The 11,197-nt window shown below is 43.9% G+C and overlaps 1 protein-coding gene across 2 annotated transcripts in view; it reads left to right on the top strand.

Annotated features, from left to right (window-relative positions):
• The window catches only part of PAK1 (p21 (RAC1) activated kinase 1), an 83,331-nt gene that overhangs the window by 38,170 nt on the left and 33,964 nt on the right, over positions 1 to 11,197 (top strand). For both annotated transcript variants that reach the window (XM_081327831.1, XM_081327832.1), the window contains 2 exons: positions 265 to 412; positions 7,001 to 7,038. In XM_081327831.1, the coding sequence (XP_081183957.1) occupies positions 265 to 412; positions 7,001 to 7,038 (186 nt within the window). The remainder of the gene's footprint in view (positions 1 to 264; positions 413 to 7,000; positions 7,039 to 11,197) is intronic.

Genomic DNA, 11,197 nt, shown 5'->3' with positions numbered 1-11,197 from the left:
AAATTTTGATCAGGTGACCCATTGAGGATGGTGCAAACGTAAGTGTGAAGGACAAGCATCAGTTGCGTTTTTCGGTGCCGTTGTAACTTCTAACGGTCACTAAACAAGTGGTTGTAAATTGAGAGCTAGCTGTATTGCTTGGCCAAGCGTAGGCTGTTAAGCAGACCATAACTGGCTGGGTTTCAGGCAATTGTAAAGCAGTTTACAATTTAGTAATTGTAAAGCAGACAATGCTAATCCTTTCTTAAAAATGATTACTTCTAGGGCATGCCAGAGCAATGGGCCCGCTTGCTGCAGACGTCCAACATCACCAAACTGGAGCAAAAGAAGAATCCTCAAGCCGTGTTGGATGTCCTCGAATTCTACAATTCCAAAAAGACCACCAACAGCCAGAAATACATGAGTTTCACAGGTGGGTAACTTTGTTTAGACAAGATCAGGAAGTCTGGAGTGGAGCGGAGTCGAATGTGGAGTGGAGTGGAGCAGAGTGTAGAGTAGAATGTAGAGTATAAAGTAGAGTGGAGTGGAATGGAGTAGAATATAATGTAGAGTAGAATGTAGAATGTAGAATGGGAATAGAATAGAATAGAATAGAAAGAATAGAATAGAATAGAATAGAATAGAATAGAATAGAATAGAATAGAATAGAATAGAATAGAATAGAATAGAATAGAATAGAATAGAAAATATGGAATGGAATAGAATAGAAGAATAGAATAGAATAGAATGGAATAGAATAGAAGAATAGAATAGAATAGAATAGAATAGAATAGAATAGAATAGAATAGAATAGAATAGAATAGAATAGAAGGAATATAAAAAATGGAATAGAACAGAACAGAACAGGCTTGCTCTTCTTTTTATATACTAGTGGCTTATGCTGTCTGTGTCGGTGGGAGTATTCTTGATTAGACTGTTCTTTACTGTTTGATAGTTTGTGTTGGTTGATTGGGGCATTGTTTACTTGATTGTTAGTCTAGCGCAGGGGTAGGCAACCGTGGCTCTTTTATGACTCTTGGACTTCAACTCCCAGAATTCCTGAGCCAGCATAGCTGAGTTTTTCTGAAGCATAGCTGGCTCAGGAATTCTGGGAGTTGAAGTCCATGAGTCATAAAAGAGCCAAGGTTGCCTACCCCTGGTGTAGCGTTAATCTCTATTCATATGGATGTTGATTGCCAGAGTTGGAAGGGACCTTGGAGGTCTTCTAGTCCAACCCCCTACTCAAGCAGGAGACCCTATACCATTTCAGACAAATGATTGTCCAGTGTCTTCTTAAAAACCTCCATTGATGGAGCAACCACAGCTTCTTGGAGGCAAGTCGTACAGAATAACGAGAGTTGGGAGGGACCTTGGAGGTCTTCTAGTCCAACCGCCTGCTTGGACAGGAAACCCTATACTGTTTCAGACAAATGGTTGACCAATGTCTTCTTGAAAACTTCCAATGTTGGAGCATTCACCCCTTCTGGATGCAGGTCGTTCCACTGGTTAATGGTTTTAAAAGGATACGCACTGCGTTAGGCTTTAATGAAACAAATCATGATTGGTTTAGCATCACTTGTGAACTCAAGCGGTATGTTCTCGTGTTTTGGTTTCCATTTTGGCTTTTTGATTGTCTCTTTCGAATGGTATGTAGATGTTGTTTGTCTCTATAGCATTAGCAATAGCCCTTGGACTTGTATACCATTTCACAGTGCTTTTATAGCCCTCTCTAAGCGGTTTACAGAGTCAGCCTGTTGCCCCAAGGCAATCTGGGTCCTCATTTTAACCACCTTGGAACGAAGGAAAGAGAGAGAAATAAAGGAAAGAAAGAAAGAAAGAAAGAAAGAAAGAGGAAGGGAGGGAGGAAGAAAGGAAAGAAAGAAAGAAAGAAAGAAAGAAAGAAAGAAAGAAAGAAAGAAAGAAAGAAAGAAAGAAAGAGCAATAGCACTTATATTCCGCTTCACAGTGCTTTACAATCCCCTCTAAGCAGTTTACAGAGTCGGCCTGTTGCCTCAAGCAATCTGGGTCCTCATTTTGACCACCTTGGAAGGAAGGAAGGAAGGGAGAGAGAGAGAAAGAAAGGAAAGAAAGAAAGAAAGAAAGAAAGAAAGAAAGAAAGAAAGAAAGAGGAAGGGAGGAAGAAAGAAAGAAAGAAAGAAAGAAAGAAAGAAAGAAAGAAAGAAAGAAAGAAAGAAAGAAATAGCAATAGCACTTATATTCCGCTTCACAGTGCTTTACAATCCCTTCTAAGCAGTTTACAGAGTCGGCCTGTTGCCTCAAGCAATCTGGGTCCTCATTTTGACCACCTTGGAAGGAAGGAAGGAAGGGAGAGAGAGAGAAAGAAAGGAAAGAAAGAAAGAAAGAAAGAAAGAAAGAAAGAAAGAAAGAGAGAGGAAGGGAGGGAGGAAGAAAGGAAAGAAAGAAAGAAAGAAAGAAAGAAAGAAAGAAAGAAAGAAAGAAAGAGAGAGGAAGGGAGGGAGGAAGAAAGGAAAGAAAGAAAGAAAGAAAGAAAGAAAGAAAGAAAGAAAGAAAGAAAGAAATAGCAATAGCACTTATATTCCGCTTCACAGTGCTTTACAATCCCTTCTAAGCAGTTTACAGAGTCGGCCTGTTGCCTCAAGCAATCTGGGTCCTCATTTTGACCACCTTGGAAGGAAGGAAGGAAGGGAGAGAGAGAGAAAGAAAGGAAAGAAAGAAAGAAAGAAAGAAAGAAAGAAAGAAAGAAAGAAAGAGAGAGGAAGGGAGGGAGGAAGAAAGGAAAGAAAGAAAGAAAGAAAGAAAGAAAGAAAGAAAGAAAGAAAGAGAGAGGAAGGGAGGGAGGAAGAAAGGAAAGAAAGAAAGAAAGAAAGAAAGAAAGAAAGAAAGAAAGAAAGAAAGAAATAGCAATAGCACTTATATTCCGCTTCACAGTGCTTTACAATCCCTTCTAAGCAGTTTACAGAGTCGGCCTGTTGCCTCAAGCAATCTGGGTCCTCATTTTGACCACCTTGGAAGGAAGGAAGGAAGGGAGAGAGAGAGAAAGAAAGGAAAGAAAGAAAGAAAGAAAGAAAGAAAGAAAGAGAGAGGAAGGGAGGGAGGAAGAAAGGAAAGAAAGAAAGAAAGAAAGAAAGAAAGAAAGAAAGAAAGAAAGAAAGAAAGAAAGAAAGAAAGAAATAGCAATAGCACTTATATTCCGCTTCACAGTGCTTTACAATCCCCTCTAAGCAGTTTACAGAGTCGGCCTGTTGCCTCAAGCAATCTGGGTCCTCATTTTGACCACCTTGGAAGGAAGGAAGGAAGGGAGAGAGAGAGAAAGAAAGGAAAGAAATAAAGAAAGAAAGAAAGAAAGAAAGAAAGAAAGAAAGAGAGAGGAAGGGAGGGAGGAAGAAAGGAAAGAAAGAAAGAAAGAAAGAAAGAAAGAAAGAAAGAAAGAAAGAAAGAAATAGCAATAGCACTTATATTCCGCTTCACAGTGCTTTACAATCCCCTCTAAGCAGTTTACAGAGTCGGCCTGTTGCCTCAAGCAATCTGGGTCCTCATTTTGACCACCTTGGAAGGAAGGAAGGAAGGGAGAGAGAGAGAAAGAAAGGAAAGAAAGAAAGAAAGAAAGAAAGAAAGAAAGAAAGAAAGAAAGAAAGAAAGAAAGAAAGAAAGAAAGAGGAAGGGAGGGAGGAAGAAAGGAAAGAAAGAAAGAAAGAAAGAAAGAAAGAAAGAAAGAAAGAAAGAAAGAAAGAGGAAGGGAGGGAGGAAGAAAGGAAAGAAAGAAAGAAAGAAAGAAAGAAAGAAAGAAAGAAAGAAAGAGAGGAAGGGAGGGAGGAAGAAAGGAAAGAAAGAAAGAAAGAAAGAAAGAAAGAAAGAAAGAAAGAGAGAGGAAGGGAGGGAGGAAGAAAGGAAAGAAAGAAAGAAAGAAAGAAAGAAAGAAAGAAAGAAAGAAAGAAAGAAAGAAAGAAAGAAAGAAAGAAAGAAATAGCAATAGCACTTATATTCCGCTTCACAGTGCTTTACAATCCCTTCTAAGCAGTTTACAGAGTCGGCCTGTTGCCTCAAGCAATCTGGGTCCTCATTTTGACCACCTTGGAAGGAAGGAAGGAAGGGAGAGAGAGAGAAAGAAAGGAAAGAAAGAAAGAAAGAAAGAAAGAAAGAAAGAAAGAAAGAGGAAGGGAGGGAGGAAGAAAGGAAAGAAAGAAAGAAAGAAAGAAAGAAAGAAAGAAAGAAAGAAAGAAAGAGGAAGGGAGGGAGGAAGAAAGGAAAGAAAGAAAGAAAGAAAGAAAGAAAGAAAGAAAGAAAGAAAGAAAGAAAGAAAGAAAGAAATAGCAATAGCACTTATATTCCGCTTCACAGTGCTTTACAATCCTCTCTAAGCAGTTTACAGAGTCGGCCTATTTGCCCCTAACAGTCTGGGTCCTCATTTTAACCAGGAAGGAAGGAAGGAAGGAAGGAAGGAAGGAAGGAAGGAAGGAAGGAAGGAAGGAAGGAAGGAAGGAAAGAAAGAAAGAGGAAGGGAGGAAGGAAGGAAAGAAAAGAAAGAGAAAGAAAGAAAGAAAGAAAGAAAGAAAGAAAGAGAAAGAAAAAAAGAAAGAAATAGCAATAGCACTTACATACCACTTCACGGTTCTTTACACCCCTCTCTAAGTGGTTTACAGAGTCAGCCTATTTGCCCCCAACAATCTGGGTCCTCATTTTACCGACCTCGGAAGGATGGAAGGCGGAGTCAACCTGTTGATGGCTGTTTCATCAGAGTGCCAGGTTCCCAAGAATTCCCTAGATTTTTTTGGACTTGGATGGTGAACCACCAAAAACACCCACCCACCAATGCTAAGAGGATGGGAAACAAACGGTCATCTTTCTAGGACAGGTTGTCCTCAAATTATGACCACAGTTCAGCCCAAAATTTCTGTGGCTAAGTGAGATGGTTATTAAGCGCGTTTTGCCCCCATTTGAACACTTTTTCTGCCACAGCTGTTAAGCGAATCACTTGCAGCGGTTAAGTTAGTAACACGGTCGTTAAGTGAATCTGGCTTCCCCCTTTGACTTTGCTGGTCTGACGGTTGCAAAAGGGGGAATCACTTGATCCCGGGACGCTGCGACCGTCATAATTGTGACTCAGTTGCCAAACGTCTTGAGTTGTGATCACGTGACCCTGGGGATGTTGCAATAGTCATAAAAATCTGAAAAATGGGGATAAGTCTCTCCCCCCCCCCGTTGCTGTTGTAACTTAGAACAGCCACTTACCGAATATTTGTAAGCTGAGGACTTACCTGTATTGTGTCATCGGCTTGTCTCCACTCTGATAAATCGAATTTTTAAGATAGCAATATACAAACCGTAAATTAGCGACGTCACACCCAATCCAAAATAATTATTATTTCTGGCCTCTGTGTTTAAATTCTGTGTTATCTAAGTTTTATAATTCCTCCCACTCTCACGGGCAATGATCCATCCTCCTCCATCTGGCACAGAGAAAGCACTTCATGAGATCCAATCTCAAAATAAACCGTTCATAGTTGTTGTACTGTAACTAACGCAGTCGTCCTTCTAGAAATCAGGGCAGCATAAGAACTGATGTAATGTATGGTACAGCTGAGCACCAACAAAATTAAAGGTCTGAAGGGCTGAGTTCAGAATAACCTGAATAAAAATACCTGATATTAAAAGGACAGTACCTTAGAGGCAGATAGATAATTCACTGGGTGACTTAAGACCCTGTAAGACCACACTGGGAACATATTGCGTCCAGTTTTGGTCACCGCAATATAAAAAAGACGTTGAGACTCTGGAAAAAGTGCAGAGAAGAGCAACAAAGATGATCAGGGGACTGGAGGCTAAAACATACGAAGAACGGTTGCTGGAATTGGGTGTGTCTAGTTTAATGAAGAGAAGGACCAGGGGCGACAGGATAGCAGTCTTCCAATATCTCAGGGCAAGGGTCTTCATACTTGGCCCTTTTATGACTCTTGGACTTCAACTCCCAGAATTCCTCAGCCAGGAATTTGAAGACCCCTGTCTCAGGGGCTGCCACAAAGAAGAGGGAGTCAAGCTCTTCTCCAAAGCGCCTGAAAGCAGGACAAGAAGCAACGGATGGAAGCTAATCAAAGAGAGAAGCAACCTAGAACTAAGGAGAAACTTCCTGACAGTGAGAACAATTAACCAGTGGAACTACTTGCCTCCAGAAGTTGTGGATGCTCCAACACTGGAGGTTTTTAAGAAGAGATTGGACAACCATTTGTCTGAAATGGTATAGGGTTTCCTGCTGGAGCAGGAGGTTGGACTAGATGACCTCCAAGCCCCCTTCCAGCTCTATTGATTCTGTTCTGTTAAATGCAGATAGATAAATCACCGTGTGATATCTTAATATTTTCTGCCTTACCTCTAGCAAAGAAGTGAATCTCAAGCGATTTTGATATAATGACTGGAGTACCACCACCCCCAGCATTCTAAGCCAGGGCTAGGCAATCTTGCTCTTTTATGACTTGTGGACTTCAACTCCCAGAATTCCTGAGCCAGCCATGTTGCCTCAGGAATTCTGGGAGTTGAAGTCCACAAGTCATGAAGGGGCCATGCTGGCTGAGAAATTCTGGGAGTTGAAGTCCACAAGTCACGAAGGACCATAGTTCCCCCATGCTGGCTCAGGAATTCTGGGAGTTGAAGTCCACAAGTCATGAAGGGGCCAAAGTTTTCCCCATGCTGGCTCAGGAATTCTGGGAGTTGAAGTCCACGAGTCATGAAGGGGCCATAGTTCCCTCATGCTGGCTCAGGAATTCTGGGAGTTGAAGTACGCAAGTCATGAAGGGGCCAAAGTTTCCCCCATGCTGGCTCAGGAATTCTGGGAGTTGAAGTCCATGAGTCACAAAAGGTTGCCTACCCCTGTTCTAAGCCATCATGGGAATTATAGGCAATGATGGTTTAACAGATCTGGAGGATACACAAGCATACAGCTAGAAGTGTGTCTAGTTTCAGTTTTCATTTTTCCCCCTTAATTTTATTTGAGTGGTCTTTGGCATTAATGGGATGACACACTGACGGGATTCTGTTTTTCTTCCAGATAAATCTGCAGAAGATTACAATTCCTCAAATACTCTGGTAAGTCACATTTTGCTGCCTTAGATATCCAAATGTGAAATTCTTTGCAGAATGGGATGTGTGTAAACCCACTGGAAAATGTTAACTTCAGCTGCAAACAGACTTCACAACACATCAGTCACTTTAGATCAGGGGTCTTCAAACTTGGCAACTTTAAGACTTGTGGACTTCAACTCCCAGAATTCCTCAGCCGGCTGGCTGAGGAATTCTGGGAGTTGAAGTCCACAAGTCTTAAAGTTGCCAAGTTTGAAGACCCCTGCTTTACATTATGGAGATTCTGTGTTAAATACATTGAATTCCAAGTAATGGTTATTGGTACATCTAGATATTTGTACCATTTGAATATTTGAAGAGCTGTCACAAAGAAGAAGGGGTCATCCTAGTCTTCAAAGCATCAGAGGGCAGGACAAGAAGCAACGGATGGAAACTCATCAAGGAGAGAAGCAACCTAGAACTAAGGAGAAATTTCCTGACAGTGAGAACAATTAACCAGTGGAACAGCTTGCCACCAGAAGTTGTAGGATTTTAAGAAGTGACTGGACCACCATTTGTCTGGGATTGTGTAGGGTCTCCTGCTTGGGCAGTGGGTTGGACTAGAAGACCTCTAAGGTCCCTTCCAACTCTATTATTCAGTTTCTCTGACTGTGTGAAGGGGGTGGCCATCAGCCCCACCTGGCAGTGTGTGCAATTGGCCTGCCTTTATTTTTTATTTATTATTTTAATTCCATTTATATCCCGCCCTTCTCCGAAGACTCAGGGCGGCTTACAAGCTTAGCAGTAGCCTTCATTCTATGTATATGCCTGCTTATTAGGGCTTTCACACACACCCCAAGCGGCATTATTACAAAGTCAGCTTAATTGCCCCCAACAATCTGGGTCCTCATTTTACCTACCTCGGAAGGATGGAAGGCTGAGTCAACCTTGAGCCTGGTGGGACTCGAACCTGCACTAATTGCAGGCAGCTGGTGTTACTTAAGGAGGCATTAGCCCACTGCTCCACCAAGGCTCTGGCCCTTTGCCGCTTCTGTTGTCACATGACCATGATTTATGATGTTTTTGTTATCAGAAATCGGCGTTTATTTCCACTTAATAACCGTAAATATGTACTGTATCCATAGTCTTCCTTGTGGTGACTTGAAATGCAGAAATCATGTACATTTGTCTGAAATGGTATAGGGCAGACATGTCAAACACAAGGCCCGGGGGCCAGATCCGGCCCGTGAAGTGGTTTCATGCGGCCCGCGAAGCCATCCTGGAAACAGTGAGGGAATGGCCCCCTCTGCCTTGGCCCTGGCCCAGAGACCCTCCTTCCGCCAGAGACCCTCAGATCTGTCCCACTCCTGCCCAGGCCCCCATAGGCACCCTTGATGCGAATGATGTAGAGCTGGCCATGCCCACCCAGTAGGCCATATGCACTTTAGCCACGCCCACCCAGTAGGCCACACCCACCCAGACCACACCCACCTGGCCCCCTGAGGGCAACCGCAATGCTGATGTGGCCCTCAATGAAATTGAGTTTGACACCCCTGGTATAGGGTGTCCTGCCTGAGCAGGGGGTTGGACTAGATGACCTCCAAGGTCCCTTCCAACTTTATCATCATCATCATCATCATTAAGCAGTCCTCAACATACATACAACATACAACAGTTCATTTAGTGATGATTCAAAGTTACAGCGGCACTGAAAAAGGCGACTCATGACCATTTTTCACATTTGCGACCGTTGCAGCATCCTCCATGGTCACGTGATCAAAATCCAGACACTTGGCAACTGACTCACATTTACGATGGTTGCAGCCTCCTGGGGTGTGTGTGTGTGTCACGCGATTCCCCTTTTGCGACCTCCCGACCAGCAAAGTCGGTGGGGGAAGCCAGTCTCCCTTCGCAACGGGGTTACCCATTTAACAACTGCAGTGACTCGCTTAACAAATACGGGAAGAAAAGCCGTAAAAATGGGGCAAAACCCGCATCACAAATTTCTCACTTCACAACAGAAAATTTGGGCTCAGTTGCGGTCGTACGTCGAGGACTACCTGTGCTGTCTTATATTTGTTTACGTGAACATTTTGTGTTTGCGCTTTCAGTTATAGACTATTTAATAGTACGAGTTAATGCAGATTTTATTTGCTTTAGCCCAGGGTTTTCCAACCAGCGGTACGGGTACCACCTGTGGTACGTTGGCACCTGGCAGGTGGTACGCGACCATCCTAGAGAAGTGGTAGCGGGGGAGGGGAATGAGCTGAACCGGGGGCAGCACCGCACAAGCCCGAGCGAGAGACGGCTGGAGCTGCAGGGCTGTCGGGGCTCAGCGGAAGTGCCAGGATCGGCGCCAGAATCCAGCCAGAGTTCGACACTGATTCTGGCGCTTCTGAGCCCAGAAGAAGCTCCGATCAGCTGGAATGTTGCAGCATCTCCAGGGTCTTGTGATTTACATTCAGATGCTTGGGAACTGATTCATATTTATGACGGTCACAGTGTCCCAGGGTCATGTGAAGTGCTGCAACCACCCAGCAGAGTGGGGGGGAATAAAAGCCAAACACCCCCACCTCAACCACACTGCCAATCCTCAACAGAAATGCTCACAACAATGAAAACCTCGGACAGGAGGAAGAGCGCCACCGGGCGGCCAGGAAGGTGTCTTGCTCAGCTGTGGCTCGGGGGAGCACTTTTTTCAGCGCCATTGTAACTTCGAACAGTCACTAAGCGAAATGTTGTAAGTTGAGGACTACCTGTACTTCATCACTTTTTTTCCTTTTTTTTTTTTTTTGGTCATCAAGTTTTGGACACCTGGCTAGGCGACTGGTGGTACTCGGATATTGCCATATCCTAAAAGTGGTACGAGGGGTGAAAAAGTTGAAAAGCCCTGCTTTAGCCAACACAACACAACTTAAAGCCGCTGTAAGTCCGGCTTCAATTAGAGCTATAAATTGAGGATTACCTGCCGTAAAATTCATGTCTCTCGCTGCCTGTATTCATCAAAAGAAACTTGATCACTTGGCATTGAGTGCTTTACAATTTCCTGCTCCTCATCGGCTTTATTAAAATGCATCGTCTTTAAGGTTATTGGACAACAGCCATAATAGTAAATTTAGCTATTAAGCACCAGGCAATAACAATAATATGTGTCTGGAAGACCCTTTTGGATTGATTGCACTTAGTGGAGAGCTATTATCCAATTTTGCTGACCCGGTTATGACAATATATTGACAGGCAGCAATCTATTACGGGAGGTGCACATATGCAAGGGAAGCAAAATTGAAAAGCGGCACCAGGATGTCCTGATACACGCCTTCTGTGCATGCCTTGCGACGTTGCGTGCCTGCACAAAAGCTGTGTGGCTGCAACAGTGTGGTGCTGCTCTCATCACGTTGATGTCAATCTCCAGTTTTGTAGATCAGGGGGTCCCCAACTTGTCGGTAGTGGGCCGTGGCCTACTGGCGCCTTGGGGCGCAAAAACGGGCCGCCGCTGCAAATTGGGGTGTGAAAGTGAGACACCGCCGTGCCTGGGCGGAAACAATGGGATGCTGCTGTGCCTCGGGGCGCAAAAACGGGGTGACGCTGGGTCGTGGAAACAGGGTGTTGCACCACACAAGGGCTGTGCTGGATGTTAATTCTGGGACCTGTAGCCCCACCAAATTCAGCCAGGGTGCTGCGTCAAACTTTGAAGAGCTCATAAAGGAGAATATTGGTAGCTCAGGGTTTGAAATGAGAGGTCCTTGGTGCTCTCTGAGCTTGGTTGTTTTCTTTGAGATATTTCATTACCAAACTAGGTAACATCATTAGTACTAGGAGGGAGGGGTTTGTAGAGAAGGATAAAGGGAGGAGGAGGAGGAGGAGGAGGAGGAGGAGGAGGACTGGTCCTTGATGCTTTCTGAGCTTGGTTGTTCAGTTGCAGACATTTCATTACAAACTAAGTAACTTTATCAGTGCTTGGGTGGTAATGAAACGTCTGCAAGAAAGCCAACAAGCTCAAAGAGCACCAGGGATGATACAGTCGTCGTTCTCCTCCTCCTCCTCCTCCTCCTCCTCCTCCTCCTCCTCCTCCTCCTCCACCTCCACCTCCACCTCCACCACCACAAATCCCACTCTCTTGTAGCACTGATGATATTACCTAGTTTGGTAATGAAACGTCTGTAAGAAAACCACTTTACTCAGAGAG

Source organism: Vipera berus, assembly GCF_964194415.1.
Source record: "Vipera berus genome assembly, chromosome: 4".
Taxonomy (NCBI): Eukaryota; Metazoa; Chordata; class Lepidosauria; order Squamata; family Viperidae; genus Vipera; species Vipera berus.
This window is presented reverse-complemented; position numbering and strand designations above follow the sequence as displayed.